Source organism: Harpia harpyja, chromosome 26 (assembly GCF_026419915.1).
Source record: "Harpia harpyja isolate bHarHar1 chromosome 26, bHarHar1 primary haplotype, whole genome shotgun sequence".
In the NCBI taxonomy this organism is placed as follows: Eukaryota; Metazoa; Chordata; class Aves; order Accipitriformes; family Accipitridae; genus Harpia; species Harpia harpyja.
In genome coordinates, this window is record NC_068965.1 from 100169 (window position 1) to 127388 (window position 27220).

General features: G+C 59.8%; 3 protein-coding genes across 3 annotated transcripts in view; all 3 read left to right on the forward strand.

Moving 5' to 3' along the window:
- LOC128135952 (cyclin-dependent kinase 16-like) overlaps window positions 1-5134 on the forward strand; it is a 6309-nt gene extending 1175 nt beyond the window's left edge. The window contains 9 exon segments of the mRNA XM_052775026.1: window positions 641-691; window positions 694-773; window positions 1340-1450; window positions 1919-1975; window positions 2444-2558; window positions 2792-2826; window positions 2828-2903; window positions 3255-3436; window positions 5117-5134. Coding sequence (XP_052630986.1) covers window positions 641-691; window positions 694-773; window positions 1340-1450; window positions 1919-1975; window positions 2444-2558; window positions 2792-2826; window positions 2828-2903; window positions 3255-3436; window positions 5117-5134 — 725 coding nt within the window.
- An 836-nt stretch (window positions 5135-5970) lies between these two features.
- Window positions 5971-14508, forward strand: LOC128135971 (uncharacterized). The gene is made up of 9 exons (XM_052775053.1): window positions 5971-6318; window positions 6942-7064; window positions 7750-7849; window positions 9153-9258; window positions 9688-9730; window positions 10121-10211; window positions 10873-11006; window positions 11627-11674; window positions 12252-14508. Exons 1-9 carry the CDS (start codon window positions 5986-5988, stop codon window positions 12342-12344), a joined length of 1071 nt encoding a protein of 356 aa, XP_052631013.1. The 5' UTR covers window positions 5971-5985; the 3' UTR covers window positions 12345-14508.
- A 1469-nt stretch (window positions 14509-15977) lies between these two features.
- Window positions 15978-21487, forward strand: LOC128135972 (RNA-binding protein 3-like). Its single transcript, XM_052775055.1, is given in 9 exon segments — window positions 15978-16078; window positions 17621-17725; window positions 18454-18479; window positions 18481-18561; window positions 19120-19225; window positions 19904-19952; window positions 19954-19986; window positions 20363-20427; window positions 21284-21487. Coding segments are annotated over 7 exon segments (462 nt in total). The 5' UTR covers window positions 15978-16078; window positions 17621-17622; the 3' UTR covers window position 20427; window positions 21284-21487.
- Window positions 21488-27220: the final 5733 nt, after the last annotated feature.

The following is a 27220-nucleotide window of genomic DNA, read 5'->3' on the forward strand; positions in this document are numbered from 1 at the left end:
CTGTCCCCACGTCCCCCCCCACGTCCCTCCATCTGTCCCCGTATCCTGTCCCCATGTCCCCTCCTGTGCCACCACCTGCCTCCATGTCCCCCCTGTGTCCCCCCCATCTGCCCCCCGCCATCCCCAGGTACCCTGTCCCCACGTCCCCCCTGTGTCCCCATGTCCCCCTTAAATGTCCCCATGTCCCCCCCCCGCCGCGTCCCCCCATCTGTCCCCAGGTCCCCTGTCCCCCTCCCAAATGTCCCCATGTCCCCCCCATCCGCCCCCCCTATACCCAGGTGACCTGTCCTCACGTCCCCTCATGTCCCCCCATGTCCCCCTGTGACCCCCCCATGTCCCCCATCTATTCCCCCTGTGTCCCCTGTCCCTGGGGGGGGATTGGGGGGACCCTGGAGGGGTGGAGGGGGGTCCCAAGGGATTTTGGGGGGCCCTGGAGGGGGGATGTGGGGGGGGCCCTGTGGACCTGGGGGGGGTCTTTGGGGGCTTTGGGGTTGGGGGGGCCCTGGGGGGCTGGACACGGGGGGCTTTGGGGTTGGGGGGGGGGGGAATGTGTCTTGGTGTTTTGGGGGGGTGGTCCCTGGGGACCTGAGGGGTTCCCAGGGGGTTTTGGGGTGCCCTGACCCCCCCGCCCACTCCCCAGAGGCAGGGGCAGAGGAGGGGCGGATGGGTTCGGATGGGGAGAGTGACCCCCCCTCGGGACGTCCTCGGAGGAGGTGGCCTCCCCCGTCCGCCTGCGCCTGCGCCAGCACCCGGCTCGCCCTGGTTCCTCCGAGGTGGGGGGGGTCCTGGGGGGCTTTTGGGGGGGTTTTGGGGGGGTCCTGGAGGGTTTTGGGGGGTCTTGGGGATTTTTAGGGTGGTCATGGGGGGCTTTGGGGGGGGTTGGGGGGCTTTGAGGGGATTTTGGGGGGATCCTGGTGGGCTTGGGGGGGGCTTTGAGGGTATTTGGGGGTGTTCCTGGGGATCTTTGGGGGGGTCCTGGGGATCTTTGGGGGGTCCTGGGGGTTTTTGTGGGGGTCCTGGGAGGCTTTGGGGTGTACTAGAGGGTTTTGGGGGCTTTGAGGGCATTTGGGGGGGGTTGGGAGGCCTTGGGGGGATCTTGGGCATCCTGGGGGCTTTGAGAGGGGTCCTCAGGGGTTTGGGGGGGTTTTGGGGGGCTTTGAGGGGGATTTGGGGGGGGTTGGGAGGCCTTGGGGGGGTCTTGGGCATCCTGGGGGCTTTTGAGAGGGGTCCTCAGGGGTTTGGGGGGGTTTTGGGGGGCTTTGAGGGGGTTTTAGGGGGGTCCTGGGGGGTTTTGGGGGTCCCTGGAGGTCACTTGTCTGCCCCCCCCCCCCCCCCCCAGGACATCAACAAGCGCCTGTCGCTGCCAGCTGACACCCGCCTGCCCGAGGGTGGCCTCGACCGGCTGGGGCTGCCCGGGCCCCTCAGCCGCCGCCTGCGCCGCGTCTCCCTGGTGCGTCCCAGTAGGGACCAGTATAAACCGGTACAAACCAGTGCGGACCAATATGGATCACCACGGAGAAGTAGGAACTAATAATAACCCCTGCAGCGTGCCCCAGTCCCTTCTGGAGGCATCCCCTTGGCCGCTGCCTGCGTGGCCTCTCCCTGGTGCGTCCCAGTATAAATGAGTATGGATCAGTATAAACCAGCGTGGACCAGTATCGACCAGTATAAACTAGTATGGAGCAATATAGATCAGTATAGGCCAACATCATGCTCTGGGGCCTCCCAGTGCTTCCCAGTTGCTCCCAGTCCCCTCCAGCAGTGTCCCCCAAGCCTTGCTGTGTCCGAGAATAAACCAGTATAAACCAGTACAGGCTAGTATGAACCAGTATAAACCAGTATGGGGGAGGAGGGACTGGTACCACCCCCCCAGTGCTTCCCAGTTCTCCCAGTAACCTTGTCGTCCCCCCTCCTCCAGTCGGAGATTGGCTTTGGGAAGCTGGAGACCTACGTCAAACTGGACAAACTGGGAGAGGTGAGGGGCGGTCCCAGGAGGGGTGGGGCAGGGCCACCAGGTGTGTCCCCAGGTGTCCCGCCCCCCCCCCCGCCATGCCCTCCATCTGTTTCATGTCCCCCCATGGGTCTTCGTGTCCCCTATGTCCCTTCATGTCCCCATGTGTCACTGTCCCCCCCCCCGTTTTCATGTCCCCCTCGATGTCTCCCAATGTCCCCGTGTGTCCCCACGTCCCTCAATGTCCCCCATGTCCCCATGTGTCGCTGTCCCCCATGTCCCCCCAATGTCCCCCCATGTGTCCCCATGTCCCCACATCCTCCCCATGTCCCCCATGACCCTGTGTCCCTGTGTCCCCCCACATCCCCATGTCACCTAATGTCCCCCATGTCACCCCAATGTCCCCATGTGTCCCCCAATGTCCCTCATGTCCCCCTATGTCCCCCCACATCCCCCATGTCCCCTGTCCCCCCCCCCCCCCGCTGTCCCCAGGGCACCTACGCCACGGTGTACAAGGGCCGCAGCAAACTGACGGAGAACCTGGTGGCCCTGAAGGAAATCCGCCTGGAGCACGAGGAGGGGGCCCCTTGCACGGCCATCCGCGAGGGTGAGCCGGCCTCGCACGAGGGCCTCGCACGAGGGCCGGGAGGGACACTCTGGGACACACACACAGACACACGGTGACACTAAGGGGGTGGGGGTGGGTTGTGTGGGTGCGGCTGGCGTGAGGGCTGGGGGGGCTTTGCACGGGGGGGGCTCGCATGAGGGCTCGCACGAGTGCAGAGTGTGGGCAGGGTGCAGGCAGGGGCTGAGGCTGCTGTCGTGTCTACCCCCCCGCAGTGTCCCTGCTGCGCGACCTGAAACATGCCAACGTGGGTGACGCTGCATGACATCGTCCACACGCCCCAGTGCCTCACCCTCGTCTTTGAGTACCTGGTGAGCGACCCAAAATGTGTCGTCCCCCCCCAAAACACCCTCCTGCACCCCAAATACCCCTCTGCACCCCAAAACCTGCCCTTCTGCACCCCAAGACACCCCCTGAACCCCCAAATCCCCCCCTGCACCCCAAAACCTCCTCTGCTCGCTTCTCCCGGTCCCCCCAGTTCCCACCCAGACACCCATAGCTCCCTCCAAATCTCCCCCAGGGCCCCCCAATTCCCCTCCAGACTCCCATAATCCCCCCCAAGCCCCCCCAAATCCCCCCCAGACACCCATAGACCCCCCCTAAATCTTCTCAGGGCCCCCCCCAAATCCCTCCAGGGCCCCCCCAGATAACCCCATAGCCCCCCAATTCCCCCTAAAGCCCCCCCAAATGCCCTATGGGCCCCCCCAAATGCCCCTAGCACCCCCCTAAACCCCCCCCGGGACCCCCCTAACTGTCCCATTTTCAGGGTTTCCTCCTCCCCTCCCTCCCATTTCAGGACCGGGGACCTCAAGCAGTACCTGGATGATTGTGGCAGCGTCATCAGCATGCACAACGTCAAGGTGCGTGCAAGGGCGTGCAAGGGGTGTGTGGTGGCGGGGGGAGGTCTGGGGGGTGCGAGGGGGGGCCGGGGCGTGTGAGGGGCCTGGAAGGGGCTTGTGAGGGGGTCAGGGGCGTGCAAGGGGTGTGTAAGGGGCATGCGAGAGGACCTGGGGTATATGAGGCGGTAAGAGGAGTGCGAAGGGGGGACAGGGCGTTGCGAGGGGCGTGGAAGGGGTGTGTGAGGGGGACAGGGGCGTGGAAGGGAGTCTTGGGAGTGCGAGTGGCATGCGGGGGGCTGCGAGGGGCGTGTGACGGGGTCTGGGGCGTGCAAGGGCATGCGAGGGGGTCGGGGTGTGCAAGGGGCATGTAAGGAGCGTGCGAGGGGGTCAGGGGTGTGTGAGGGGCGTGTAAGGGGTGTGTGAGGGGGGCCGGGGCGTGCGAGGGGCATGGAAGGGGTGTGCAAGGGGGTCTGGGGCATGCAAGGGCATGCAAAGGGGTCGGGGTGTGCAAGGGGTGCGTAAGGGGCATGCGAGGGGGGCTAGGGCGTGCAAGGGGCGTGCAAGGGACGTGCAAGGGAGTCTTGGGAGTGTGGGCGGTGTGCGGGGGGGCCGCGAAGGGCGTGTGAGGCTGTCTGGGGCGTGCAAGGGCATGCGAGGGGTTCAGGGGGTGTGCAAGGGGCATGTAACGGGCACGCAAGGGAGTCAGGGACGTGCAAGCGGTGGGGGGGGGGCTGTGGGGGCATGCGAAGGGGTCTGGCACGTGCGAGGGCATGCAAGGTGACCTGAAGTATGCAAGAGGTGTGTAAGAGATGTGCCAGGGGATCAGAAGTGTGCAAGGGGCGTGCGAGGAAGGCCGGGGCATGCGAGGGTTGTGTAAGGGGCATATGAGGAGATCTGGGGCGTGCAAAGGGCTTGTAAGGAACGTGTGAGGGCGTCAGGGGCGTGCAAGAGGGTTTGGTACATGTGAGGGCATGCGAGGGGGCCTGGGCTTTGTGAGGGACATGCGAGGGGCACGCAAGGGCATGCAAGGGTGTCTGGGTTGTGCGAGGGGGTCTGCGGCGTGCAAGCGGCATGCGAGGGGCGTGCAAAGGGATCTGGGGTGTGTGAGGGGGTGTGAGGGGGTCAGGGGCGTGTGAGGAGATCTGGGCCGTGCAAGGAGCGTATAAGGGGTGCGCGAGTGGGTCTGGGGTGTGGAGAGGGTGTGTGAAGGATGTGCGAGGGGGGGTCGGGTGTGCGAGGGGTGTGTAAGGGGGTCTGAGGTGTGGAAGGAGTGTGCAACAGATGCGCGAGGGGGCTTGGGGCATGTGAGTAGGTCTTGGGCATGTGAGGGGTGTGCAAAGGGATCTGGGCCATAGAAGGGGCTCGAGGGTGTGGAAGGGGCGTGCAAGGGGCCCTGGGGTGTGTGGCGGGCGTGGAGGGGGCCGTGCAAGGTGCTGAGGGGGTGAGCGAGGGGGCCCTGCGGCGTGCAAGGGGCCTGCGAGGGCGTGCAAGGGAGTGTGGGGTGTGCAAAGGGTGTGCGAGGGGCCTTGGGGCGTACTAGGAGGATGCGAGGGCTCTGGACTGTGTACGGAGAACACGAGGAGCTTGGGGATGTGCAAGGGGGCTTGGGGCATGCGAGGGGGTCTGGAGCGTGCAATGGGTGTGCAACATGCATGCAAGGGGCATGCAAAGGGCCACACAATGAAGTCTGCGATCTCCCAGGAGAATGCGAAGGATTAGGGGCTGCCTAAGGTGGTGTTACACGTGCAGGGGGATATGCGTTGTGTGGTGAGCGTGCAAGTGTGTGTGTGATGAGTGCGCAAGGGGCGTGCAAAGGGTGTACAATGGGATCTGTGAGGATGTCTGGGATCTCCTGGGAGGGCACAAGGGGTTTGGGACCTCATAATCTGGCTTTATATGTGCAAGAGGTCTGTCTGTGATTGTGTAAGGGCTGTGTGACAGGCATGTGATGGACGTGCGAGTGTGCGAGGGGCGTGCAAAGGGATCTATGAGGAGTTCAGGCATCTCCAAGAAGGATGCGAAGGCTTTGGGGCCGCTTAGGAGGACTGTGGCTGCGCGAGGGGGCTGCGATCGTGTGACGGGCATGTGATGAGCGTGCGAGGGGCGTGCAATGAGTGTCCAAAGGGTGCGCAAAGAGATCTACGAGGGTGTCTGGGATCTTGCAGGAGAGCATGAGGCGTTTGGGACTTCATTGTGTGGCTTTATCTGTGCAATAGGCTTGTGATTGTAAAAGGGGCTGTGTGATGGGCGTGCAATGAGTGCGTGAGAGGTGTGCAATGAGCGTGCAAAGGGTGTGCGAAAGGATCTATGAAGAGGTGTGGGATCTTCCAGGAGAGCGTGAGGGATTTGGGAACTTATCACGTAGCTTTGTACGTGCAAGCGGGCTGTGATTGTGCAACGGGTATGCAACGAGCGTGCAAAGGGTGTGCAAAGGGGTGTGTGAGGGTGTCTGGGATCTCCCAGGAGAGCGCGAGGGGTTTGGGACCTCATAACGTGGTTTTGCACGTGCAAGGGGGCTGTGATTGTGTGAGGGGCTGTGCGACGAGCGTGTGAGGGGCTGTGCGACGAGCATGCGAGGGGCGTGCGAGGGGCGCGCAAAGGGACCTATGAGGAGCTCTGCCATCTCTAAGGACGCGAAGGCTTTGGGACTGCTTAGGAGGGCCACGACCACGCGAGGGGGCCGCGATCACGCGACGGGGCTCGCGATAAGCATTCGACGAAGCGTGCAACGAGTGTGCAAGGGGCCATTTTGGGGGGCTGCGGGCTGGGGGGGGGCAGCTTTTTCCTCTTCCAGCTGCTCCGGGGTTTGGCTTTCTGCCACCGGCACAAGGTGCTGCACCGCGACCTCAAGCCCCAAAACCTCCTGCTCAGCCGGCGCGGGGACCTCAAACTCGCCGACTTCGGTCAGCAAAGGAGGGGGGACACCACAAAATCATCCCCCCACCCCGTGCACCCTTAAAATATTCTGGGGGGGGACACTGAAAACCCACTCTGGGAGCCCCAAAACCCACCCTGGGACACCACCCCCCCCAGGGATCCCAATTACCCCCCTCAGGGACACCAACTCTCCCCTCCAGGACCCCATTTGCCCCCCCAGGGACTCCAACTTCCCTTCCCAGGGACCCCCAATTCCCCCCCCAGGACCCTAATTCCCCTCCCAGGGACCCCAATTTTCCCCCAGGGACCCCAGCTTCCCCCCCTAGCACCCCATTTGCCCCCCCCCAGGACCCTAATTTCCCCCTCTGGGACCTCATTTGCTCCCCCCCCAACGGACCCCAATTTCCCCTTCTGGGACCCCAATCCCCCCCCCAGGGACCCCAATTCTCCCCCCAGGGACCCCAGCTCCCCCCCTAGCACCCCCATTTGCCCCCCCACCCAGGACCCCAATTTCCCCCTCTGGGACCCCATTTGCCCCTCCCCCAGGACCCCGATTACCCCCCAGGGACCCCAACTCCCCCCTTCAGGACCTCACTTGCCCCCCCAGGACCCCCCCCCTCGATAACCCCCTTCCTCCCCCCCCTTCCAGGCCTGGCCCGGGCAAAATCCATCCCGACGAAGACGTACTCTAAACGAGGTGGTGACGCTCTGGTACCGCCCCCCCCGACATCCTGCTGGGCTCCACCGAGTACTCCACCCAGATCGATATGTGGTGAGCGCACGAGGGCCTCGCACAAAGGCTTGGGGGGCTTCACACAAGGGCTTGGGGCCTTCACGCGGGGCTTGGGGGGGTTCACATGGGGGGTCCCAGGGGTCTTGCACGGGGACTGCGGGCACCTATGTGGCTCCAGAGGGGATTTGCAGTGGGTCTCTCGCACGAGGGTCTCGCACGAGGGTCTCGCACGAGGACCGGGAGCCTGGCACGAGGATGGGGGATAGGGCTCTGTGTCCACCCAGGGGTCTTGCACAGGGACTGTGGCCTCTTGTGCAGGACTAGAAAGGATTTGCAGGCGGTCTCTCGCACGAGGAGCTTGCACAAGGATCTTGCATGGGGGTATGGGGGCTTTGCCTGGGGGTTGGGGGGCTCACACGGGGGCCAGGATGGGGGTCCAGGGGTCTTGCATGGGGACCGCGGGCTCTCGCACGGTTACAGAGGGTATTTGCAGGGGGTCTTTCGCGCAAGGGTCTTGCATGAGGGTCTCGCACGAGGACAGGGAGCTCGCACAGGGGCCATGATGGGACCCTGTGCCACCCCAGGGGGTTCTTGCATGAGGACTGGGAGCACTCACGCCTGCGGGGGGCTGTTCCCGGGGTGGGGGGGTGTGTCTCGCACGAGGGTCTCGGGCCTCGCACGAGGCTGGGGAGCCTCGCACGAGGGCCTGGCACGGGTGTCGCAGGGGCGTGGGCTGCATCTTCTCAGAGATGGTGACGGGGCGGTTCCGCTCTTCCCTGGCTCCACCGTGGAGGAGCAGCTGCACTTCATCTTCCGCCTCCTTGGTACAGGGCAAAACCTGGCGATTTTGGGCAAATTTGGGGAATTTGGGGGAAATTGGGGGGGGGGGAAATTTGGGGGGTTGGGGGCAAATTTAGGGGGAAGTTTGGGTGTTTTGGGGAAATGGGGGGGTTTGGGGGAAATTCAGGGGGTTTGGGGTGTATTAAGGGATTTGGGGTAAATTTGGGGGATTTGGGGCAAATTTAGGGGGTTTGGGGGAAATTTGGGGATTTGGGGGTAAATTAAGGGGTTTGGGGAAAATTTGGGGGATTTGGGGAGAAATTCTGGGGGATTTGGGGTAGTTTGGAGGAAATTCAGAGGGTTTGGGGCAAATTTGGGGGAAATTTGGGGGGTTTGGGTATATTAAGGGATTTGGGCAAATTTGGGGAGGTTGGGAGAAATTTGGGGATTTGGGGGAAATTCTGGGAGATTTGGGGTATATTAAGGTTTTTTGGGGGCCAATTTGGGGGAAATAAAGGGGTTTTAGGGTAAATAAAGGGTTTTGGGGTGAATAAAGGGGTTTTAGGGTAAATAAAGGGGTTTTGGGGGAAATAGGGGTTTGGGTACATTAAGGGTTTTGGGGGAAATTTGGGGTAAATTCAGGGGGTTTTGGGTAAATTAAGGGGTTTGGGACAAATCTGGAGAGTTGGGGAAATGCTGAGGGTTTGGGGTAAATTTGGGCTGTTTTGGGGGAATTAGGGGAAAACTTGGGGGAATTTAGGGTAAATTAAAAGGGTTTTGGGCAAATTTGGGTGGTTTGGGGGAAATCTGGGGGATTTGGGGTAAATTAAGTACTTTGGGGCAAATTTGGGGGATTTTGGGCAAATTTTTGGGGAAATTTTGGAAGTTTGGGAGAAATTGAGGTGAATTGGCTTGGGGTGAATTTGGGGGAAATTTGGGGGGTTGGGGCAAATTTAGGGGGCTTGGGGTGAAATAAAGGGGTTTTGGGGGTGAATAAAGGGGGTTTGGGGGTTTTGGGGGGTGAATAAAGGGGATTTGGGGCAAATAAAGGCATTTGGGGGCAAATTAAGGGGTTTTGGAGTAAATGAAGGGGATTTGGGGCAAATTTGGGGGGTTGGGGGCAATTTTGGGGGGGTCCCTGGACTTGGGTGGAGACGCCTCGGGACTGGGGGGGTGGGTCCAAGATGGGGGGGGGCTGGGGGGGTCCCCAGGGATGGTGGGGAGGCTGTGGTCACTGGGGGGTTGGGTCACTTGGAGGGCTCCGGTGGGACTTGGGGGTCGCAGGGGGGGTTTTGGGGTCCACCCCCCGTGACCCGCTCCCCTGTGACACCCCCCCCCCCCCCCCAGGGACCCCGACAGAGGAGACGTGGCCGGGGATCGGGGCCAATGCCGAATTCCGGGCCCACAAGTACCCCCCGTACCCCCCCGAGGGGCTGCTGCACCACGCCCCACGGTCTGCCCCACGGATGGGGGGCTGCCCCATAGCGGGGGGAGGGGAAGTTGTCCCATGGTGGGGAGGGTTTGCCCCATAGCAGGGGAGGGTGACCCATAGTGGGGGGGGCTGCCCCGCAGTGAGGGTGGGGGAGTTGCCCCATAGCAGGGGAAGGTTTGCCCCATAGCAGGGGGGTTGCTCCATAGTGGGGGGGTGACCCATAGCGGAGAGGGTTTGCCCCATGGGGGGGGCTGCCCCGTAGCAAGGGGGGCCTGGCTTATAGTGGAAGGGTGACCCATAGTGGGGAGGGTTTGCTCCATAGCGGGGGGGGAGCTGCCCCATAGCGGGTGGTATTTGTCCCATAGGGGGGTATTTGCCCCATAGGGGGCAGCTTTGCCCCATAGCGGGGGTTGGGGGTACCTGACCCCCCCCCCCGTGCCCCCCTACCAGGCTGGACCACGACGGCGCCGACCTGCTGGGCCAACTGCTGCAGGTGAGGGGGGGGCGGGGCCGGTGCTAGCCCCACCCCTGCCATGTGGCCCCTGCCCCCACCCTCCATGGCCCCACCCCCTTGCCCCAAGCTCCACCCCCTCACTCACCCCCACCCTACCCCCAAGCGGTAGATGCTCACTGTGGCCACACCCTGCTTTCCCCGGGGGGCGGGGCGTGGCTTCCCAATCCCGTCCCACATGGGCGGGGCATAAGCTGTTCCCATAAGGGCAGAGCTTAAACCCCGCCCTGGGGTGGGGGGCAACACACCCTGCATGCATTGGGAGGGGGATGCCACATGGGGGGGGACGGGGATTGGTGGGGCCATGCACACAAGGGGAAGGGGCGTGTCCCCGCCTCTTGTGGGCGTGTCCTGACGGGGTGGGCGGGGCAGTTCGAGGGGCGGCGGCGGCTGCCGGCGGCGGAGGCGATGGCCCACCCGTTCTTTGCCTGCCTGGGGCCCCGTGTCACCACCCTGCCGGACAGTGAGTGGACAGGACCTCGGGGAAGGGGGCGGGGCCTGGGGAGAAGGGGCGGGGCTTATGGGAGGCGGGGCATCAAGCGGGCAGAGCCTTGACCGGGGGGGGGGGTAGGGTGGTGGTGGGAGGGTTGCAGTGGGGGTGTGGGCAGAGCTGGGGTGTGTTTGCTTTTGAGGGGGGTGTGGTTTCAAGTAGGTTGGGCCTGAGGGGCGGGTTTGAAGTGGGCGGGGTCTGTGGGGCAGGGTTTGAAGTGGGTGGGGCTTTGGGTACGGGTTCCTGGAGGGGCCTTGGAGGGGTGGGGCTTCATGGCTGAGGGTTTGGAGTGGGTGGAGCTACAGTGGTGGGCAGGGCAGGGCGGGGCTTTTTCAGGGACATGCCTTCTGGTGGGCAGAGTCTTGAAGGGGCGGGGCTTCACGGGGTGTGGAGGAGCCCATTTGTGGGGCAGGCTGGCAGTGGGAGGTGCTTCAGGGGTGGAGCTTAGCTACGTGTGGGTGGGCCCCCGGAAGGGGTGGGGCTTTATTGCCCATTGAGGGGTTCTGCTTGGGCATGGGAAGACCTATGCAAATACGTGGGGTGTGGCTTTCTCCGGTGGGGATGGGCTTGGGGCAGGGCCACACCCCCTTCGGCGTGACCACGCCCCCCTTGACACGAGGCCACGCCCCCCCAGCCACCTCCATCTTCGCGCTGAAGGAGATCCAGCTGCAGAAGGAGCCGGGGCTGCGCTCGGCCTCCCTGCCCCCCCCCTGGTCAGCACCCCCAAACCTGGGGACCCTCCCCCCAAACCTGGGGACCCCTTCCCAGGTCCAGACTCCCCCCCAAAACCTGGGGACCCCCCAAAACTCGGGGACCCCCCCAAAACCCGGGGACACCACCCAGAATCTAGAGCCCCCCCCCTAAATCCAGACACCCCCCCTTTCCAAAATGTGGGGGACCCCCCAAAATCTGGGGACCCCCCCCAGAATCTAGGGACCCCCCCCCCAAATCCAGACCTCCCCCCCTCCAAAATATGGGGGACCCTTCCTGAAACCTGGGGACCCCCCCAAATCTGGGGGCCCTCCCCAGATCCAGACCACCCCCCCCGCAAAACCCGGGGACCCCGCCCCAAAATCTGGGCTATCCCCCTCTAAAACCCGGGACCCCCCCCCACATCCAGACACCCACCCCTTCAAAACCCAGGGACCTCCCCAAAACCCGTGGACCCCCCCCAAAATCTGGGGACCCCCCCAGAATCCAGGGATCCCCAAAATCTAGGAGGCCCCCCCCCAAATCTGCACAACCCCCCAGAATCTAGAATCTTCCCCAATCTAGGGATCCCTCCCCCTAAAACCAGGGTGTGTGTCCCCCCAAGTTGGTGGGGACCCCTTGGCCCCCCCCAATTTTTGGGGTGTCCCCCCCCTGAACTCCCCCCTTTTTCTCCCCAGGTTCCTCCGCCTTTCGGGTGCTCGACACTGAATTCTGACGCTGGGCAGGTAGGGCCTGCCCCCCCCCCCCCAAAATTGGGGTAACCCCCCTAAAATGGGGATGCTCCCCTCATGGGACCCCTCCATCCACCCCCTCCCGAAATTGAGGAGCAGCCCCCCAAAAAGAGAGAATATCCCCCCAAATATGGGGAACACCCCCCAAAAAATGAACCTCCCCCCCTCAAAATGGGGGAACCCCAGAATTTTGCAGTGGGGACACCCCTGGAAGTGGCCCCCCCCCAAATGGGTGCAGTTTCTTTAAAAGGGGGGGATCCCCTCCAAAATGGGGACTGCCCCCAAAATGGGGACCCCCCCAATTAAATGGGAGGACCAGACCCCCCCCAAAATGTGGAGGCTCCCCCCCAGTTTGGGGTGCCCCCAAATCTGGGACCCCCCCCAAAATTGGTACCCTGCCCATAGAAGAGCCCCCCCCCAAAAAATAGGGGAGCTCCCCAAAATGGAGGACTTCTAAAAAATGGGGGGGTCCCTAAAATGGACACCCCAAAAAATGGGGGGGGGGTTAAGTTTGGGGGGGGGGGTCATCCATTTTGGGGGACCCCTCCTTAACCCTTTCCTCTCCCCACAGCCCATGGACTGCTGCTGCGACCCCCCCCCCCACCTGGGACACCCCAAAAGTGTGTGTGTGGGGTTGCCCCAAAGCTGGGGGAGGACACTTTAAAATTGGGGGGGCAGAGCCCCCCCCAAACTGGCAGGGGGGGCACCCCTGAACTTAAACTACAGCCCTCCCCCCCCAAAGCCCCCCCCAAAGAGGCACTGCTGGATTTTGGGGGGGTGGGGTCATGTGGGACACCCCCCCCCCCCACTGTGGGGGGGCACCCCCCTATTTTTTGGGGGGAGTTCCCTCGATTTTGAGGGTCCCCCCCCATTTACTTCGAGTTTTATTTTTTCAAGGCAATATTATAAATAAGAGTTTATATCTGCCCTTCCCCCTGCAGGGGTGGGGCTTAGCGGGGGGGGGGCCACCTGCGGGGCGGTTTTGGGGTTTGGGGGAAGTGGCAATGCCCTTTGGAGCTTACTCGGAGGTTACTCACAGTTTACTCCAGGGTTACTTGGGCCTTACTTGGGGTTTCTTCACTTTCTGGAGGTGCCCCCCCCCCCGGGTTGTGGGGGTGCCCCCCAGGGTTGGGGGAGCTTCCTCCAAGGTTACTCCCACTTTATTCCAGGGTTACTCCAGGGTTACTCAGGCCCAACTCCCCCTTTACTCCAAGGCAGCTCAGGCCCAGCTCTGCGGCTGCTCCTGCCCTACTCCAGCCTTACTTCACGGCTCCTCAGCCCCTACTTGCTCGCTACTCCAGTGTTACTCAGCTCCTACTCCTTGGTTACTCAGACACTACTCAGCCCGGGGGGGGCTGCACGTCCTCCCCCTAATCCCAGGTTGCTCGTGGAAGTCCTTACTCTGAGTTTACTCAGTTCTTACTTTGAGGTTCCCCAGTTCTTTATTCCTAGGCAGAACTTACTCCAAGGTTACTCATGGGGTCCTTACTCTGAACTTACTCAGCCCTTACATTGAGGTTAGTTGGTACTTTACTGGTACTTAGAACTTACTCCAGGGTTACTCATGGGGTTCCTTATGCTGAGCTTACTCAGCTCTTACTCTAAGGTTAATTGGTACTTTTGGTCAGAAGTTACTCCAGAGTTACTCATGGTGTGTGTGTGGATCCTTACTCTGGGCTTACTCCACTCTTGCTCTGAGGACATGCAGTACTTCTAGCCAGAACTTACTCCAGGGTTGCTCAAAGAGGTCTTTACTCTGGGCTTACTCAGCTCTTACTTTGGGGTTGTTTGGTACGTTATTGCTACTCACAGCTTATTCCAGGGTTACTCCATGTGGTTCCTTTTCCACCCCTTTCCTTTGCCTTTGCTCTTTATGGCAGCATTACTCAACCCTTCCTCGGAAGTTATGTGCTTGCTCCTCCATTGCTGCCCGGCTCCTTGGCGCAGCTACTCAGCCCTTACTCACCACTTTCTGCTACTTGGCTCTCCCTATTTATCGCTTTAATCCCAGGTTACGTCTTCCTCAAAGCCCTACTCCAGCGTTACACAAATCTTGGTCCGCCCCCCATTTTATGCAGAGGTTACTCAGCCCTTAGTAACAGGTTACTTGCATCTTAATGCTGACTTGCTCCACACTTGTAACTGGGCTTGTGTGGTGGGTCCTCAGAAGGGACTTTGGCCTTACTCAATACTTACTCAACACTTACTCAGAGGTTACTAAGGCCTTAGTGAGCCAGCCCTGTTTAACCCCCATGTGGCGGCTTTTGGGGTTACACAGTGGCGCCGCCTTTGGTACTCAGCCTTTACTCGGATGATACAAAGCCCCTCTCCTGCTTATTCAGACCCATGACCCTCCTCAGCCCCTCCCTCTTTCGCCCCCCCCGTGCTACTTACTCTGAGGTTACTCAGTTGACCCATGCCGTCTCTTTAGTCAGAGGTTACTTGGCCTCAACTCCAGTGTTTCCTGCTCTCTCCGCTCTTCCAAGCCCTTTGAGGATACCCAACAGATACACCCCCTTGGCTGCTCGCCGTGGTGTTAATTACCCTTTACTCTGAGCTTACTTCACTTCCAGGGCATGCTCAGCCCATATTCTGGGGTTCACAGCTGTTACTCAGCCCTTGCTCTTGTCAGATATCTTGAAGTAGCCTGAGGTTTGTTACGTTGAAGTTACTCAGCCACTACTACAGGTCAAAACTTGCACTAAGGTTGCAAAAGTTACTCAGTATGCTGGGGTGGGGGGGTGGGGGGGAGTACTCCTTCCTGCAGTGTGCTCAGCCCTTACTCCAGGGTTACTACATACCCTGTGGCCACACAGTCATTACTCTGAGGTCAACCGTCGGTCTGAAGTTACTTACCCCTTACTCCAAGCACACCCAGCCACCACTTCTTACTCCAGGGCTACCCAATCCCCCACCCCGAGGCTACTCACAAGTTACTCCAGGGTTACTGACACTTCACCTTGAGGCTACACACTACTTTGGGGTTACACACACTTTGCACCAAGGTCACACTTCACTCCAGGGTTACTCTGGGTTTACTCACACTTTACTGCAGGGTTACTGACACTTTACCCTGAGGCTACACACTATGGGGCATGTATGGTTACAAACACTTTACACTGAGGCCACACTTCACCCCAGGCTTACTCACACCTTACTCTGGGGTTGCTCATACTTTACCCTGAGGCAGCACACTACTCTGTGGTTGCAGACACTTTACCTGGAGGGCACCCCCCCCCCCGGGTTTACTCACAGCTTACTATGGGGTTACTCACCTGTCAACCCGAGGCCATGCACTTCTCTGGGCTTACAGACACTTTACACTGAGGCCACGTGTCACTCCCCAGGTTACTCCCACTTTACTCTGGGGTTACTACAACTTTATTCCGAGTTTACTCTCACTTTACTCCGAGTTTAGTCACACTTCGAGTTTACTCGCACCTCACTCTGCCCCCTCCCCCGCCCCTCCCCAGCGCGTCCAGCATCGCTCAGGATTGGCCCCCTTTGACCCCCTCCCTTGGCTCCTATATGTACCGCGCGTGTATATATGTATATAAGGGGATGGGTGGGGTAAGTTGTTTTTTTTTTATATGCAGCATGAGACGCTCGTGGGCTCGGCCCTGCCCCCTATAGAGCCCATGGTGGTGGTGGGCGTAGAGCCTCTATAGTGCCTGGGGGCGGGGCCTGAGTGGGTATACCCACCCCCACCCCCCCCATGAGGGGCCCTATGGACTGTATAGGGGCTGCGTGTGCTCGTGGGGGGGCGTATGGATGGGGGGGTGGGGGCGGGACATATAGCCCCTATACTGTCCGGGGGGATTCTCCTGGGGGGAGGGGCGGATCTATAGGGGCTCTATAGGGGGCGGGGGGGGCCTATAGCCCCTGGGGGGGGGCGGAGACCCCGTATGGGAGCCCCTATAGTGCCCCGGGGAGGGTGGGAGGGGGTGTGGGGGGTCATATGGAGCCTATAGGTGTCCCCCCCTCCCCCCGGGGAAGATACGTCATGGGGGGAGGGGGGAAAGGGAAGGGGCGGGGCCGCGGCGTTTCTCGGCTGTACGGGGCACCGACCATTAAAAAAACAGAAACCTCCCTGGGCGGCCGGCGTCCACGTGACCCCTGTGTGACCCCGCCCCTCCCTCCCCCTTAAAGGGACCCGGGAATCTGGTTAAACCCCGCCCCCCCTCCATAGGCGCTGGGGGCTGTACCACGTGTCTCCCCCCTGCCCCCCTCCCGGCCCCACAATGGTCTCTCCCGCGAGCGCGCGGGGGGGGGGGGGCGGGTATCTCGTGGGCCGAGCCAATGGCGTGCCGGGTGGGGAGGAGAGGGGGCGTGGCCGGTAGATAAGGGCGGGGCGGGGCCGGGCGCGGTCTCAGTCTGGGGCCGTTGGGCGCCGCGCGGGTGAGGGGTGAGTCGCCGCCGTCTCTTGTCGCGATTCTTCCCCCCCCCCCCCCCACCTCTCTGTCGCGGTAGTGGCGGGGCCGCACTGCGCATGCCCCGACGCCGGCTCTCTCGCTCCCTTCCCCCCCCCTCCCCGGGCGCGTGGCGGGGGCGGCGCGGGTCGGCGGGCGGCGGCGCATGCGCGGGGTGGGGGAGGAGGGAGGGCGGAGCTGGGAGGCGGTGCGCGCGCACGGGGGGGGTGGGAGAGCGCCGGCGGGGGGGCGGCGCATGCGCAGAGCGCGGGGAAGGCGGCAGTGGGGGGCGCTTCCGGGTGGCGCACGTGGCCGGTGGGGGGTCCACGTGGGGTGACGTCATGGGAGAGCCCCGGGGGAGGGGGTGGGGTCCACCACCGAGGTTGTGACGTCCTGGAGGGGGGGGGGTGTGTCCCACGTGGAGGGTCCCTGGCGGGGTGATGACGTCACGGGGAAGCCTCTAGGATGGGGGTTTCCTCGTGTGATTGCGATGTCATTGGGGGGCGGGGCACCGCGGTTGTGACGTCAGGGGGGACCCATTGGGGATCCCTGTAGGATGGGGGTTCTCTGTGGAGTTATGATGTCACTGGGGGGACACATGGGGGCGTTCCCCCCATCTCACTTGTGATGTCACAGGGCACCCAAGTGGAGCGGAGAGTTCTCAGCAGGGCAGTGATGTCATAGGGAATCTTCTAGGATAGGGTTTCCTTCTGGAGCTGTGATGTCGCTGGGGGGGATATGTGGTGGGGGGGCCCCACCGCTGTTGTGACATCAGGGGGTTCCTGCTAGTGTAGTGACATCATAGCGGATCCTCTAGGGCAGGGGTGGTTTCCTGTGGGGGTTCTGACATCACTGGGGTGGGGGATCCGTGGCGGGGGCAGTGACAATATGGGGAACTCTCTGAGACAGGGGTTCACTGTGGGGGCTGTGACATCACTGAGAGTCATGGGGGGGGTGGGGGGGTGTCCCCACCAGGGTAGTGATATCACACAATACCCATGTAGGACAGGGTGTGTCCTGCTGGGTTGTGATGTCATCGGGAGCCATGTGGAGTGGGGTTGTCTGTGAGCATTATGATGTCACAGACGACCCAGGTGGTGTCCTCACCAGAGTTGTGATGGCATAGGGCAGCCTTGGGCTTCCCCACCAGATTTGTGACATCATAGAGGACCCTTGGGGTTGTGCTAGCACAGTTGTGACATCGTAGAGGACCCTTGGGATTCCTCTCCAGGGTTGTGACATCATAGAGGACCCTTGGGGTTCCCCCACCAGTGTTGTGACATCATATAGGAGCCTTGGGGTTCCCCCAGTAGGGTTGTGACATCATAATAGGACCCACGTGGGGGTGAGGGCGGGGTTATGACATCATAGGGGAGCCCACCGAGGCTGGGGGGGGGGAGGGGTCTCAACAGATCTGCAATGTCAGAATCTCCCTGGCTTGTGAAGGGGAATTCCCCCCCCCCCCAGGTTCTGACATCACCTGGGGGGGGTGGGGCTGCACCTGGTGACATCACACATGTGCCCCACCCAGGCATGGCGGCAGAGGAGGGGAAGCTTTTCGTGGGGGGGCTCAACTTTGACACGGATGAGCAGGGGCTGGAGCAGCACTTCAGCTCCTTTGGGCCCATCGCCGAGGGTGAGGCACCCCCCCAACTGACAACCCCCCCACCAAACCTTGGGGATGCCCCCCAAAACTCTAGGGACCCCCCCAAAACCTCAGAACCCCCCAAAAGCGCTTGGAAGCCCCAAATCCCCCCAGGGATCCCCAGTAATCCCCCTGGGGGGGGTTCCCAAACAAACTGGGTACCCCCCCCCCAAAACCCCCTGGGACCTCCCCAAATCTCCCCAGGGACTCCCAACCCCTCCAGGGACCCCTCCCCAAAACTCCCTCGGACCCCCATTTTAGTGGGGTGACACCCATGGGTGGGGGTCTCCATCTTCTCTGGGACCCCATTTTTGGGGGTGACACCCCATGGGTGGGGGTCTCCATGTCCCCTGGGACCCCCATTTTTTGGGAGTTAACCTATAGAATGAGGTTTGGAGGATCCCGTCTTTCTCCTGGACCGCATTTTTGGGGGTGGCTACACCCATGGGTGGGGGGTCCCTCGGGAGGTCCCCATCTCCTCTGGGACCCCTTAGGGGTGGGGGCAGCCATGAGTGGAGGTGGTGGTGGGTGTTTTCCCATGTTCCCTTGGGACCCCAATTTTGGATTTTAATTTATAAGATGAGGTTTTGGGGGGGGGGGTTCCTTTTTTCTCTGGGACTGCACTTTGGCGGGGGAGTTGCCACCCCTGGGTGGGGGTCCCAAATGCACCCTGATGCCCACCCTGACCCCCCCCCCCCCCCCCCGCCCCCCCCTTGCAGTGGTGGTGGTGAAGGACCGGGAGACCCCAACGGTCCCGCGGCTTCGGCTTCGTCACCTTTGCCAACCCCGAACACGCCAGCGACGCCATGAGGGCCATGAACGGCGAGGTGGGTGGGGGGCTTGGGGGGCTTCCAAAGGGGATTTTGGGGGAATTCTTGGGGTTCCCTGGGGGGGGCCTGGGGGTCCCTAAGTGGGTGTAGGACACCCATAAAGGGGTCTGGGGGGGAACTTGGGGGTCCTCATGGGATCTGGGGGCATTTGGGGGGAGCCATAAGGGGGCCTGGTTGGCCCTAACGGGGTCTGGAGAGTCCCTAAAGGGTTTGGGGGACTCTTGGGGGTCCCTAAGGGGGTATGGGGGTCACTTGGGTGTCCTAAGTGGGTGGGGGACACCCATAAAGAGGCCCGGGGTGCACTTGGGGGGTCCCTAAGAAGGTCTTGGGGGTCTCTAACGGGGTTGGGGGGCATTTGGGGAGCCTACGTGGGCTTAGAGGGTCTCTAGGGGGGCCTGGGGGGGGTCGCAGGGGTACTGGGGGGCACTTGGGGGTCCCAAATGGGGGTCTGGGGTTCTTGGGGGGTATTTGGAGGGGGTTGGGGGGCCCTGAGCCTGGTTTTAGGGGGGATGAGGTGACCCCAACATTGTGTGTGTCGTCCTGTGTCCCCCCCAGTCCCTGGATGGGCGACAGATCCGGGTGGATCACGCTGGAAAATCCCCCCGCGGTGCCCGGGGGGGCTACGGGGGGGGCCGGGCCCGGGGCCGGGGCTACGTTCGAGGTATGGGGTGGTGGAATTTGGGGTGCTTGGGGCGGGTGGGGGGTCCTGGTGGAGTTTGGGGGGGGGGGGCTGGGGGGAGTCTTTGGGGGTGCTATTGGGTGGTTGGGGGTGGAAGTTAGAGGGTTTGGGGGGGTTTTTGGGGAGCTTGGGAGGATTTGGGGAGGTTGAAAGAGATTTGGGGGGCCCTGAGGGGGTCTGGGGGGGGTGGGGGAGTAATTGGGTGCTTGGGGGGTTTTGGGGGGGCTTTGGGGTGACTCAGGGGGGTATAGAGGGGCTTTTAGGGGGAGCAGTTAGGAGAGTTGGGGGTTTGGGGGGGGCTGGGGGGTCTTTAGAGGGGGTAAGAGGGAGTTTTGGGGGGAGCAGAGGAAGTTTAGGGGGGCTTTTTGGGCACTTGGGGGTCTTTGGGGGGGCAAGAAAGGGATTTGGGGGGGCCTGGGGGTTTTGGGGGGAGTCAGGAAGGGTTAATTTGGGGTGTGGGGCCTTTTGGGGGGGCTCTTAGGGGGGTTGGGGGGGGGCAGTGGGGTCAGATGGGTTGGGGGGGCACTGGGGGGAGTGGGGGGTTCTGGGGGAGTTTTGGGGAGTTTTGGGGGGTCCCACATGGGACTGGGAGGTTTGGGGGGGGTTGGGGGAGGTCTCAATGCCCCCCCCCCCTTAAATTTTGGGGTCATCCCCCCCCAGGAGGAGGTGATCGGGGCTACGGGGGCCGCTACGAGGGACGCAGCGGGGGGGGGCTACGGGGGCTCCCGCGACTATGGTGGCCGGTGAGGAGGAGGGGGGGGCACCCATGGGTGCTGGGGGGGGGGGGGGCGTGGGTGGGTGCTGGAGGGGGCCTTGTGTATGCTGGAGAAGGGGCCGTGGGTGCTTGGGTGGGCCCTATGGGTGCTGGGGAGGCAGGCTTGTGGGTGCCGGGGGGAGCCATGGGTGTTGGGGGGGGGCATGGGTGCTTGGGAGGTGGGGGGGCTTGTGGGTGCTGGGGGGGACCTCATGGGTGCTGGGGAAGGGGGGGTCCTGGGTGTTGAGGGGGAACTGATGGTTTTTGGGTGGTTCTGAGGAACTTAGCGGGGGGCCCGTGGGTGCTGGGGGGGGGCCACCGATGGGTGCTGACACCCCCCCCCCCCCCCCCCCCCCCCCCCCCAGAAACCAGGGGGGTTACGGTGAGCGCTTCCCCTCCGCTTCCTACCGGGACAACTACGACAACTGAGGTAGGGGCACGGTGGGGGGGGGTGGGGGGGAACCCCCCAAAAATAGGGGGGGACAACCCTGGGGACCCCCCCCCCCCGCACCCATGAGCTCCCCCCATGAGCTGGGGCCCTCCTGAAAATCTCCCATCCCTGCAGACCCCCCCAACCCCTCATTTTTTTGGGGGGGGAGCACACAGGGTTTCCTGACCCCCCCAAATTATTTTGGCAGGGGGGTCCCTGACACACCCCCCCCAGCCCTCAATTTTGAGAGGTCTGGGAGGGGTTGCTGCCTCCGCTAAATTATTTTGGGGTCCCCCCATTACATCCCCTATTTTTGGGGGGGGCGTGGAGATCCATGAACGCCCCCCTCTCCATTTTGGGGGGGCTGTGGTGTTTCCTGATCTCCCGCTAAATTATTTGGGGGGGGTGGTTTTGGGGTTCTCCCCCCCACCATGTCCTCCATTTTGCGGGGGGGGCTGTGAGAATCACTGAGCCCCCCAAAACCCCCATTTTGGGGGCCTGTGGTGGTCTCTGCCCCCCCACATTATTTTGGGGGGTTCTTGAGCCCCCAGGCCCCCATTTGGGGAGGGGGCTACAGGGCACCCTGCCCTCCCCAGATTATTTAGGGAGGGAATTTTGGATTGCCCCCACCGTCTCCTATTTTTTGGAGAGGGGTTGGGGTCCCTGAGCCCCCCAAACCCCATTTTGGAGGGGTTGGGGGAGGGATGACTCCCACCCCAATTATTTTGGGATCTCTCCTTCATATTCCCCGTTTTGGGGGGGTTGGGGTCCCTGTTCCCCCCCAAACCCCCATTTTGGGGGGGGTCTCTGAGTGCCCACCCGGCCCCTCCCCCGCTGATCTCCTTCTCATCCCCAGCTTGGACCCTCGATGCTGGATTTCGGGGGGGCCCCCGAACCCCCCCGGGGTGGGGGGGACACACTGTCCCCTCCCCCCCCGGGCCATGGATGGACGCCGAGGGGGGAGGGGGACATGGTGGGGGTGGCGGGTGGAGGGGGGGGCATGACCCCCCCCCAATTTGTACTTTCTCAGGTCCTATTAAAGGTCAGATCCCTCCCAGGATTGTGTCTCTTCCCTGGTTTTCTCGCGGAGGGGGGGAGGTGGGGGAGGTGGTGTTCCTGCTCCAGGGTGGCATCTCTGGGGGCTTCGGACCCCATGGGGTGTCCCTGGTCCACCATGGGTCCTCCATGGCTGAGTTGAGGCTATCTTGGGTGGTTCTGCTCCATCATGAGTTCACTATGGGCTTCATGATGTTGCTGTTCCATCATGGATGCTCCGTGGACTATGGTGTTTCTGGAGTGTTGCTAGTCCACCATGGATCCTCCACAGGTTTCAGTTTCCAGGTTTCAGTAGTGTTTTGCTCCACCATGGGTCTTCCATGGGTTTTGGTTCTTTTAGGTTGTCCTGCTCCACCATGAGTTCTCCATGGGCTTCAGTCACCATAGGGTGTCCCTGCTCCATCATGGGATCTCCAGGGGCTTCAGTTCTTCTTGGGTGTCCTGCTCCAAGGTGGGATCTCATGGGCTTCAGTCCCCATGGCGTAACCCTCGTCCACTATGGTTCCTCCATGGCTGGGTTGCAGCCACTCTTGGGTGTCCCTGCTCCACTATGGGTTCTCCAAGGCCTTCCTTTCTTCTGGGGTGTTGCTGGTCAACTGTTGGTCCTCCATGGTTGGGTTGCAGCTCCTCTTGGGTAGTCCTGCTCCATCGTGGGTCCTCCGCAGTTGGGTTGTAGCTGCTCCTGGATGTTTCTGCTCCACCATGGGTTTGCATGGGTTGAAGTTCTTCTGGTGTGGTCCTGCTCCGTCATGAGTCTTCCATGGGCTTCAGTCCCCATTGGGCATCTCTGCTCCAAGGTGGGATCTCCAGGGGCTTCAGTCCCCATAGTGTCATCCTGCTCCACCATGGGATCTCCATGGTTGGGTTGCAGCCACTCTTGGGTGTCCCCGTGTGAGAGACTGAACTGTGAACTATTGTCCTGGTTTCAGCTGGGATAGAGTTAACTGTCTTCCTAGTAGCTGGTACAGTGCTATGTTTTGAGTTCAGAGCGAAGAATGTTGATAACACTGATGTTTTCAGTTGTTGCTCAGTAGTGTTTAGACTAATGTCAAGGATTTTTCAGCTTCTCATGCCCAGCCAGTGAGAAAGCTGGAGGGGCACAAGAAGTTGGCACAGGACACAGCCAGGGCAGCTGACCCAAACTGGCCAACGGTGTATTCCATACCATGTGACGTCCCATCCAGTACAGAAACGGGGAAGTGGGGGGCAGGGATTCGCCGCTCGGGGGACTGGCTGGGTGTCGGTCGGCGGGTGGTGAGCAATTGCACTGCGTATCATTTGTACATTCCAATCCTTTCATTATTGCTGTTGTCATTTTATTAGTGTTATCATTATCATTATTAGTTTCTTCTTTTCTGTTCTATTAAACCGTTCTTATCTCAACCCACGGGTTTTGCTTCTTCTCCCGATTTTCTCCCCCATCCCACTGGGTGGGGGGGGAGTGAGTGAGCGGCTGCGTGGTGTTTAGTTGCTGGCTGGGGTTAAACCACGACAGTCCTTTATGGCGCCCAACGTGGGGCACGAAGGGTTGAGATAACGACAAACCTGACCAGAGCTTGTTAAAACAAATTTGTTATAAGCATTCATTATATCGGTCTAATAGTTGCTGGTCATTATGTTGATTTATGTGTTCTTAGAGTTGTTGCTCTGGTTTTTAAAGTTCTGTTATGTATCACCTCGCTTGCTGTATGTAGTCCCTCTTCTGCTGCTTATCATCCGTGGGAGGTGGATTAAGGTTTTCGCTTTGATGTATTGTATAACACTGGTTTATGGTATGATAAAGTCGTCGGCTGTGGGATTAATCCGGTACTTGCACCCAGCATTGTCACCTTTATACTGTGGAAGCCATCTGTGGGAAACTATTAATAATTATACCATTTACCTTTCCTCCTTGGAAAACCAGTCTATGGGTGGGATACCTTTCTTCCCCTCTCCTTTCTCCTTCAGTCCAGTTACAATGGTGTTTGAGAATTTTGAAAAATTTGAATACTCTTGGGATGTTGGGACCAGCACGGTCCTAGCCCTACTGCTAGGAATTAGCATGCTTCTGAATGTGGTTCAGCTCTCATTTAAGGTTAAACAACTATTTAAGAAAATCACCCAGAGATCTGCCCCAAGGCTGGATAATTATGAGTGGCAGGGTGTGTGGGGTAGTATGGGCAAGTACCTAGAAAAGTGGGCACCTCCAGTGTTTTGGAAATTCACCCCTGAACAAGTGCAGAATCCAGAAGAACTAGTAAAATATTTGGAAAAGGTATGCTGTCACCCCGGCAGCTCCAGAGAGATACAAATTACTGCAACGTGCTGGGGCCTGGCCCATGCCTATCGAGCCCTGTTCGACACCACTCAGTACCCTCAAGGGGAAGAGAAGGTCTCTGGACCTAACAACAAAACGATGAGCACTGTGGCTATCCAAACCTCAGCGACAGGCACTGCAGCCCCTCCAGCCTCGGCAATGAGCACGGCAGCTACCCAAACCTCGGCAACGGGCACTGAGGTCCCTCCAGCCCCAGCAACGAGCACAGCAGCTACCCAAACCTTGGCAACAGACACTGCGGTTATCCAAGACCCGGCGAGCGGTACTGCAACTGAACCAGTGGACCAACCTGCACCAGTATCAGTTGCCCCCGTACAGAAAAAGAAATATACAAAAAAATCAGTTCGCTTAGCGAAGGATGAAGGCGAACCAGGGTCATCACGGGAACAGGAGGAAGAGGCAGAACCAGAGGTAATAACCCGGTCCCTATCCTTGAGTGAGCTGCGGGATATGCGAAAAGATTTTGGCCGCCGTATAGGTGAGCATATTATCACCTGGCTCCTCCGATGCTGGGACAATGGGGCTAATAGCTTGGAATTAGAAGGTAGGGAAGCCAAGCAGCTGGGATCGCTTGCCAGGGAAGGTGGCATTGACAAGGCAATTGGAAAAGGGACACAAGCCATCAGCCTCTGGAGGCGACTCCTGTCAAGTGTGAAGGAAAGGTACCCCTTTAAGGAAGATGTTATATGTCAATCAAGCAAGTGGACAACCATGGAAAAAGGTATCCAATATCTGAGGGAATTAGCTGTGCTAGAGACAATTCATCATGATCCGGACAACCCACAATTACCCAAAGATCCAGACGAAGTCCAATGCACACGACCCATGTGGCGGAAGTTTGTACGGAGCGCACCATCGTCCTATGCCAACTCACTGGCAATAATGACCTGGAAAGACGAAGAGGCACCGACAGTGGATGAAGTGGCTCGCCAACTCCGTCAATACGAAGAGAATCTCTCCTCCTCCCTACAAGCCTGCATTTCGGCTGTGGAGAAGCTGTCCGAGGATTTCCAGCAATTCAAAGAGGAGATGTCCTGTTGCCCACCTGTAAGGACCAATGTCTCAGCTATTAGGAGTGAGCGCTCCTCTGCCCAAGAGAAAGAATATAGAAGGTACACACCGCGAGGTGCCCTGTGGTTTTACTTATGTGATCATGGAGAGGACATGAGGAAATGGGATGGAAAACCTACCTCGGTCCTAAATGCACGGGTACGTGAGCTGCGAGGAAAAAACACCACAAAAGGGGATTCTACCAGGAAAAATGCCGCTCCGGTTTCCAAACAGAGTAGAAGGGCTGATCTTATTTCTGATCCTCTTGAAGGGACTTCTGAGCCAATTTTACGAGAAGTGAATACTGGATACTCTGACCAGAATTAGAGGGGCCCTGCCTCCAGCCAGGTGGAGGAAAGGGATAACCGGGTCTATTGGACTGTGTGGATTCGATGGCCTGGCACGTTAGACCCACAGGAGTATAAGGCTCTAGTAGACACCGGCGCACAGTGTACTTTAATGCCATCAAGTTATGAAGGGGCAGAACCCATTTCTATTTCTGGTGTGACAGGGGGATCCCAAGAGTTAACTGTATTGGAAGCTGAAGTAAGCCTAACTGGGAATGAATGGCAGAAACACCCCATTGTGACTGGTCCAGAGGCTCCGTGCATCCTTGGCATAGACTATCTCAGGAGAGGGTATTTTAAGGACCCAAAGGGGTATCGATGGGCTTTTGGTATAGCTGCCTTGGAGACGGAGGGCACGGAACAGCTGTCTACCCTGCCTGGTCTCTCTCAAGACCCTTCGATTGTGGGGTTGCTGAGGGTTGAAGAACAACAAGTACCAATTGCTACCACGACGGTGCACCGGCGGCAATATCGCACCAACCGAGACTCTCTGATTCCCATCCACAAGTTGATTCGCCAACTGGAGAGCCAAGGAGTGATCAGCAAAACTCGCTCACCTTTTAATAGTCCCATATGGCCCGTGCGAAAGTCTAATGGGGAGTGGAGACTAACAGTTGACTATCGCGGCCTGAATGAAGTTACGCCACCGCTGAGTGCTGCCGTTCCAGATATGCTAGAACTTCAATACGAACTAGAGTCAAAGGCAGCCAAGTGGTATGCTACAATTGACATTGCTAATGCGTTTTTCTCAATCCCTCTGGCAGCAGAGTGTCGTCCACAATTTGCCTTTACTTGGAGGGGTGTCCAGTACACTTGGAATCGACTGCCCCAGGGGTGGAAACACAGCCCCACCATTTGCCATGGACTAATCCAGACTGCACTGGAAAAAGGTGAAGCTCCGGAACACCTGCAATACATTGATGACATAATCGTATGGGGCAACACGGCAGAAGAAGTCTTTGAGAAAGGGAAGAAAATAATCCAAATCCTTCTGAAAGCCGGTTTTGCCATAAAAGAAGGTAAGGTCAAGGGACCTGCACGGGAGATCCAGTTTTTAGGAATAAAATGGCAAGATGGGCGTCGTCAGATCCCAATGGATGTGATTAACAAAATAGCAGCTATGTCTCCACCAACTAATAAAAAGGAAACACAGGCCTTCTTAGGTGTCGTGGGGTTTTGGAGAATGCATATTCCAAATTACAGTCTGATTGTAAGCCCTCTCTATCAAGTGACCCGAAAGAAGAATGATTTTCAATGGGGCCCTGAGCAACAACAAGCCTTTGAACAAATTAAACGGGAGATTGTTCACGCAGTAGCCCTTGGACCAGTCCGGACAGGACAAGATGTTAAAAATGTGCTCTATACTGCAGCTGGGGAGAATGGCCCTACCTGGAGCCTCTGGCAGAAAGCACCTGGGGAGACCCGAGGCCGACCCCTGGGGTTTTGGAGTCGGGGATACAGAGGATCCGAGGCTCGCTATACTCCAACTGAAAAGGAGATATTGGCAGCATATGAAGGAGTTCAAGCTGCCTCAGAAGTTGTTGGTACTGAAACACAGCTCCTCTTAGCACCCCGACTGCCAGTGCTGGGCTGGATGTTCAAAGGGAGGGTCTCCTCTACACATCACGCGACTGATGCCACGTGGAGTAAGTGGATTGCACTGATCACACAACGGGCTCGCATAGGAAACCCCAGTCGCCCAGGAATTTTGGAAGTGATCACGGACTGGCCAGAAGGCAAAGATTTTGGAATGTCGCCAGAGGAGGAGGTGGCACGTGCTGAAGAGGCCCCGCTGTATAATAAACTGCCAGAAAATGAGAGGCAATATGCCCTGTGCACTGACGGATCCTGTCGCATCGTGGGAAAGCATCGGAGGTGGAAAGCTGCCGTATGGAGTCCTACACGACAAGTTGCAGAAACTGCTGAAGGAGAAGGTGAATCGAGTCAGTTTGCAGAGGTGAAAGCCATCCAGCTAGCATTAGATATTGCTGAAAGAGAAAAGTGGCCAGTGCTCTATCTCTAT